General features: G+C 67.9%; 1 protein-coding gene across 1 annotated transcript; it reads right to left on the reverse strand.

Moving 5' to 3' along the window:
- Positions 1–270: 270 nt before the first annotated feature.
- Positions 271–3,664, reverse strand: LOC105311432 (uncharacterized protein CXorf49-like). Its single transcript, XM_023527106.1, has 6 exons — positions 2,577–3,664; positions 2,432–2,546; positions 1,341–1,391; positions 1,074–1,119; positions 427–468; positions 271–326 (listed from the first exon to the last, which is right to left on the reverse strand). The coding sequence occupies exons 1-5, from the start codon at positions 3,662–3,664 to the stop codon at positions 428–430; spliced, it is 1,341 nt and encodes a 446-aa protein (XP_023382874.1). The 3' UTR covers positions 271–326; position 427.
- Positions 3,665–6,504: the final 2,840 nt, after the last annotated feature.

A 6,504-nucleotide genomic window follows, 5' to 3' on the forward strand; every position in this document is an offset into this window, starting at 1 on the left:
CCTGGCCGCAGGGCTCGGGCCCGACGCTGGCCAGATGCCCACAGGGAGGAGGCCCGAGGAGAGCCAGAGGCACGGAGCTGGGAAAGGCCGCGAACTGGGGCATCTCGCGGCCCCGCCCCACCCCGTTCCCTCTTCCCCCCAACCCTCCAGCACAGACCACAGGGTACAAGAGAAACTTTAATTGAAAATGACTATGAACAGAGCTGCGGCCGACGCAAAACGGGCGAGCAAGGCCGGGCTGAGGCAGAACAGGAGACCGGCGTGGCGGGGATCGGGGCTCCCCGCGTTAACGGCTGCCCCGCTGGTCCGAAGGGGCTGGGTTCAACCTGCCAAACAGAGCAGAGTCAGGGACGAGCGTCCCGCGGGGCCGGCCCACAGCACTCCCACACCCCGACCGTGCGGAGGGGTGCGCTGCGTGCCACTCACTTCACAGGTCCTCGCGCTTGTCTACCAGGGACTGCATGGCTGCTGAAACAGAGAGGCAGACGCACGCCCTGCGGACTCAGGGGTGGAGGAGCCCGCCACCCCCACCGCCGCCGTCCCTGTGGGCGACCTCCACGCAGCCGGCCACCGGAAAGCCCTCCAGCCCCACCCAAGGAGCCCCGGGTCCCACTCACTCGGCCACCACCTGACTTCGAAGGGGCACTATCATCCCAAAGGGACGGACCTAGTTCTGAGGCTTCGGGGCACGTCACAAGCATTCGGAACTTGGCACATAAACACACACGCACGCACACGCACGCACACGCACACACGGCCCGGGGAAGCCACAGCGAGCGGCAGCTAAAGGGAACTAAAATGCGGCGTCTTTAAAGGTCCCGAGAGCAGGACACCTCCAGGGCCGGTTCTCGGCGGCAAAGGGCGCCTGCGGCTCAGAGAACACGTTGCCCTTTGCACGCACCCTCGCCGCACGTGCCCGGCGGCCCAGGACCAGGCCAGGTTCCCACCGCACCGGGACATCGGTCCCTGGGAGGCCACCCGCACCTGCACCGTGCCTCTTCTCAGCCCCAGGCCCCCGAGTCCCGCCCTGAGACCCGCAGTCCAGCCCCAATCCCGGCCGAGGGTCCGCATACCCAGCCGCTCTCTAAGGTCGTCTACTTCTCTCTGCAGCACGAGGCACTAGGCCGGCGGACGCCAGCGAAGGAGAAAGGATTAGCACAGCCGAGACTCCTCTCTCCTGCACGAGCCCTCACCCCCGGGGCTAGACTGCCACGGGCCCCTCCCGGGAAAGGGGGTGCACGACGGAGGGCGGGGGACGGACGCACGTGCCATTTTAACCCCGACACGGGTCCCGTGGGCCAGTCGGGGCCTGTGTTTCGAGGAAACAGACAGAGCCTTACCCTGGGACAACCCTCTGCTCCAGGAGGTGGCTGCTGCTCCCTCTCCAGTCTCTGGGGACGGCCAACTGGCTCCTGGTCACCTGAGAGGAAAGGAACACACATGCAGCTTCCCAGAGCTCCCGGGGAGGTGGCAGGGGCTTAGCAGGGCCAGACGTGAGGCGGCACCACCCTCTGCTGGCAGCGAGCCGCCCCTGCGCACAAGCCCCTCGCACAGGAGGAGGCGGCCTGAGGCCAGCCCTGCGGACTTGCGGCTTCCTGTGGGAAAAGCTGTGTGGGGAGTGGGGAGGCAGGAGTCAGTGGGGCCCCCGCAGAGCCAGGGCCAGAGCCAGAGGCCTCCCTCCCGGGGCCCTCGGGCCCACTCCCACCAAGCCCGCAGGACTCACTGGATGGGGCAGGCCCCCTGGGCCGGACGTCCACCTGGCTCACGGCCCTGGGCCGAGCGCGTCGTTGAAATTGGGGGGCTCTGGCCCTGAAGTTGCCACTGCTGCTTTCTCCACGCTCTCCTCGATGTGTGCACGGGCAAGACGGCCCCGGCTCCTGCGTTGGAGATGAAAACGAAAACGTTCTCACGGACTTGGCCGCGGGATGCGCGCACGCGGCCGTGTGCACGCGTGTGTGTTCAGGGGCTGGGGTGAGGCCGGGAAGAGGGAGGGCAGTGGGAGGCCGGTGCGTGGTCCACAACTTCTCCTGTGGCCAGCCCCCGGCCGGTGCAAGGGAGGTCTGGGGTGTGGCTGGGAAGCAGGAATCAGGAAGGCCGCCGGTCTGCACGGCCGAAGCCTGGCGGCCCAACTTTTACGCCCGCGGCCATCCGAATGGCCTGCCACCGCCCTCCCTCCCAGCCAGGCCCTCTCTGCTGGAGGACGTGGGAAATGGGCCAGGCGTGGAGAACGGGGCCCCCACGCCCCAACTGCTGGCTCTCTGAAGGCATGGCATGGGCCAGAGCCACCGCGATCTGGCCTCCTAGAGACATGGAGTTGGGCCCCAACCCCTGCCCCCCGGGACGACCCCTGACGGAGGGTCGGGAGTGGAGGCCACGTGGGCAGAGCCTGGCCGCCGGTGGGCAGAGGGGACGGCCGCGGCCTGGTACTCACTTGGCCCTCGGCGGCTGGCTCTCTCCTCGGGTCCCCATCTTCCCCGGCCACGGGCTCGGACTCCTGGCCCCTCCTGGCCGCAGGCCTCCTCCCCGCGCCCGACGGCTTGAACTGCCTGGAGCCACACGGCGCGGGGCCCGACGACGGCTGCTTCTTGTCCCTGCTGAGCAGCCGCATGCCCGAGACGGTGGGGAACGGGCCTGGCTCCGGGGGCGTGGCCGAGGCTCTCTGGCCCCAGGAAGGAAAGCTTCTCCCCAGGGCGACTTTGGAGGCGCCCGCGGCGGATTTCTTCTCCTGGGCCGCCTTCCTCCTCGGAGCGGCCCTGGGCGGGCCGCCCGCCCTGCCCGCCCTGCCCGCGTAGCTGGGCCTGCCCTCTGCCTTCCCCCAGACGGCACTTGGCACTTTCTCGGGGGAGGCCTCCCGCTCTCCTACAGCCTGCCTCCCCGCGAGCGAGCCGCGCCCCCGGAAGGCGGAGGACGGGAACGGGCCTGGCGTCTGGTGGAAGCTCGGCTGTCGGCCTGTGTCCCCGGGCCCCTCGGGGCTGCTGGCTCGGGCCTGCCTCGCTTCTCTGCGGCAGATGCTCACCCTCATCCGCTGGATCTCCCCGGCCTCGTCGGAGGAGTCGGAGGAGTCGGAAGGCAGGCGGACCGGGCCCGCGTCGGAGGGCCGCTGGCGACCCGCGGTGCGGCCCGGCCTGCCCATGGCGCCTCTCTTCGCGTAGCCCCAGGCGCGGCCTCCGCGGGGCACCCAGGGGTGCAGCGGGGCGGCGGACGCCAGCTGCGCCCCCGCCCACGACTGGGCCAGCACGCCTCGGCCCGCCGAGGCGGCCTCCACGTCCCCCCAGAGCGCGGACAAGTGCGTGCTGCCGCTCTCCGGGGAGGGGTTTCTGCGCACACGCAGGGCCTCGCGGTCGGTCAGCTGCTGCAGGAGGGCCGTGGTGGCCTCGTCGGCGAGGTAGCCCAGGGTGGGCCCCTGGGCGTCGGCCGGGGAGCCGGGCCGGCCTTCGCGGCCGCGGAGCACCCGCCCGCCCGCTTCCATCCTTTCCCACTCGGACTCGAAGCCCTCGGAGTCCGGGAACGGGCCCTCGCCCTCGCTGCTGCGCGGCGTGCCCAGATCGCGGCCTACAGCGACACCCCACGGGAATCGGGGGCGGCCCGGCGGGCTGTCGGCCGGCTCCTCGCCCTCGGGGTTCAGCCCCGCTCCCCACACAGACCCCTCGTCGGAGGCGCTCATGCCGCGGCTCTTCCGGGACGACGGTCGCCCTGGGCACGGCAGCGAAAGAAGCGGGCGGCCGCGCGCGACAGGAACGCGGAGGCCTTCTGACGGCGCCGACGGTCACCGCAGGTGTCGCACGAGCTCGCCTCAAACACCGCGCGGCTTCGGCTTCGTGCGCGCCCTCAACGCCCGCGCCGCGGCGTCCTCATTGGTCCGCGGCCCCGCCAACCAGCGCGCCCCTCGGGGGCCCGCCCCTCGAGGCGCCAGCCAATAGGGCGCAGGGCCTCCGGGCCCGGAAGCCCGGGGCGGCCGAGTGCGGGGCGGTCGTGGGTCGGCGGTCGGTCGTCGGGGCTCCGCGCCCAGCACTTCCTGTCCCGCCTCCCTAGGCCCGGTACCCGCGTTCCGACTAGTGTCGCAGCACTCGGCCCCCGTTTGCCATCTTTAAGGCGGGGCGGGGGCTGGGCCGGGGTGGGGGGTATGGCAGCCATTTGGGGGCGGGGTTGTGTGGATGAGCCGTCAGGATGGAGGGGCAGCACCTGGCGCACAAAGGACCCGCCGGCCTGTATGCCAGCACGAGACTGACGCACCTCCCACCCCCCAAACGCACTGGGAAAACGGGCACAGGAGCCCCGCAGTCAACGTCCCTAAAGGGCCAGAGAGCAAACGTGTTGGTGCGCACGGGCCGCACGGTCGCTGTCGCACCGCGACGATGACTGTCAACGACGGGCGATCGAAGGGGCCCGCGCCTGTGCGCTCAGGGAGCTTGACTGGCGGACAGGCCGGGAAATCGTTTGCCCCCCTTCCTCAGCCCCGGCCCCGCTGAGTCCATTCAAAGAACGGGAACCCCGATGGCCAGTGCACACACATCACGGTCGCAGTTCACGGGACGGGAACTCAAACCACGACTACCGGCTTTTCGCACGCCCGCTTTGCAGCAGTCAAAGAACGTCACGGTTCCAAGGCAGGGGAGAGGGTCGATGAGCGAACTTGTGCTTCGCCCTCTGCTGGAGGGAATGGGGCGGGGAGGGGCAGGGGTGGGGGCCGGGGCGGGGCGTTGTGTGTGCGGGGCATGGCTGCGGCCCAGAGCGCCCGTTTGGGAGGCCGATCTCTCCGACTCCATGGGAAGAAACGTGCACGACTCGGTGCCTGGCGCTCTCCCGAGCGGCGCGGTTTAAACGGTAACGCATCCCCCCCACAGTACCCGGTGTCACCGCCCACTTGCAGGTGAGGGAACCGGCACCCAGAGGTTCACCCCCCGGCCCAAGGTCATCCGGCTCGTCGCGATCAGCGGCGGGATCCGAAGCGGGCGGCCCTGCTCCAGAGCCCTCGCTTTGAGCGGAAAATCTTAAAAGTGACCAAGCACCCGTTCCCTCTACGACCCAGAAAGTCCGCCTCCCGGTACACCTTCCGCAGACACGCTGGTCCGCCTAGTGCATCGCGACACGGGCACAGGATGTCGGCGACGGGAGACAGTCTCGATGCCCGTCAGGGAGGAAAGGATGGACGTGACGAGGCATATGCGTCCAGTAGGTTAAAATGCGGCCGTCCCGAGGAAAGCGTGGGGCCGTGGTCACCGATTCCAAAAGCGTCCTTCTGACTGCACACGGCAAGTTGCTGCACACCCGATACACGTTTCTAAGTGAAAAAGCAACACGACAGCGTGAATACGTATAGGTAGCCGTATGTCCAGACGTGTTTTAAAGGTCTGGCTGGTTGCACGGCCAATGCATACGGTAGGCGGTGGCCCGCCGTGGCGATAGGGTGCCAGCCGTCTCTCCCCATTTTCCTGAAACTACTGGTCCCAGTCTTCCCTGAGCTGAGCGGTCCTGACATCGGGGGACCGGTCCTCCCTTGGTTTCCATAAGTCCCGCGAGGGTGACGGTTTCCCTTGCTTGCCACCCACGCCTCCTCCAGCAGCCCTCTATTCGTGCCGTTCCTTTGTCCTCTCTCCTCCCCATCCACACCCCTCTGTTGCCCTCGCCTCTCGCTCCCGCATCCCACCCTGGCTGACCTCCCGGGGAGGCCTGAGGTGTCTGAACACCTCTTGCCTGAGGGCTCTCAAAGGCCTAGTTTCTCCTGTTCTGCTGGAGAAGGTGGCCCAGCGAGGACATTGGGTGCTCTCTGAATCTTTGGAGGCCTTCCTCAAGCGGGCCCCCCACATCCCGGCCTGTGTGCGGACCACACCCACCCCCACTTCTCCCAGTGCCTTTTACAGACACGCTGTGCTATTTCAGACCTCATGAAATGGTCAACGGAAGCACAGAGCAGAATCTCCTGTACCCAACCCCGTCCTAGGAAACATTCGCCGTCCATCCACTGGAAGCCTCTGGCATCCCTCTGGCCATTTCCACCCCTCTCCCCCCTTGGAGAGAATCCTGGATCTTCACACCTTGTCCACTGTCTTCATCCCCCATGCTTCCTGCCTCCTCTTCCCCTGCGTTTATAGGTTCCCAATAACGTCGCTAGTCTCTGCCACCAACACCGCCACCACCTGCCCAGCCATGCCCACCAGCATCCGGTATTGCTTTTGACTCACTGTCTTGGCCTGGGGCGGGGCCTGTATCAGAGGGGTCGCTGCGCCCTCCCCACCACGATAGCTCTTACCCCACGGCCCAGTGGCCCCGTGGGGGTTATTGCTCCAGCTGCCAAGTCTGTCCCTTACCATGACCAACTTGGGGACTGGAGAGACGACCGCTATGTTGATCCGGGGGCCTCGTTGGCTCACCGGGAAGCAGCCTGTATCCCTGAGTCCCTTGATTACACTTCTAACAGGCCACCCGTCGTGACACTTTGGGCCTCTGGGATCGGCTAACAGCCTCCGACCCTGTGTCCGGTCGTCCCGGAGGCGTCTGGGTATT

The sequence above is a fragment of the Pteropus vampyrus genome, unplaced genomic scaffold, assembly GCF_000151845.1.
Source record: "Pteropus vampyrus isolate Shadow unplaced genomic scaffold, Pvam_2.0 Scaffold1000003969, whole genome shotgun sequence".
In the NCBI taxonomy this organism is placed as follows: domain Eukaryota; kingdom Metazoa; phylum Chordata; class Mammalia; order Chiroptera; family Pteropodidae; genus Pteropus; species Pteropus vampyrus.

Bases quoted from the DNA above. Each gene is read 5' to 3' on its own strand.
- LOC105311432 (XM_023527106.1), bottom strand. From the start codon at position 3,664: ATGAGCGCCTCCGACGAGGGGTCTGTGTGGGGAGCGGGGCTGAACCCC. The intron at 1,392-2,431 runs GTGAGTACCAGG...GGCCGTCCCCAG, and splicing joins AGCCAGCCGCCGAGGGCCAA to AGACTGGAGAGGGAGCAGCA. The intron at 469-1,073 runs GTATGCGGACCC...TCTCTGTTTCAG, and splicing joins CGACCTTAGAGAGCGGCTGG to CAGCCATGCAGTCCCTGGTA.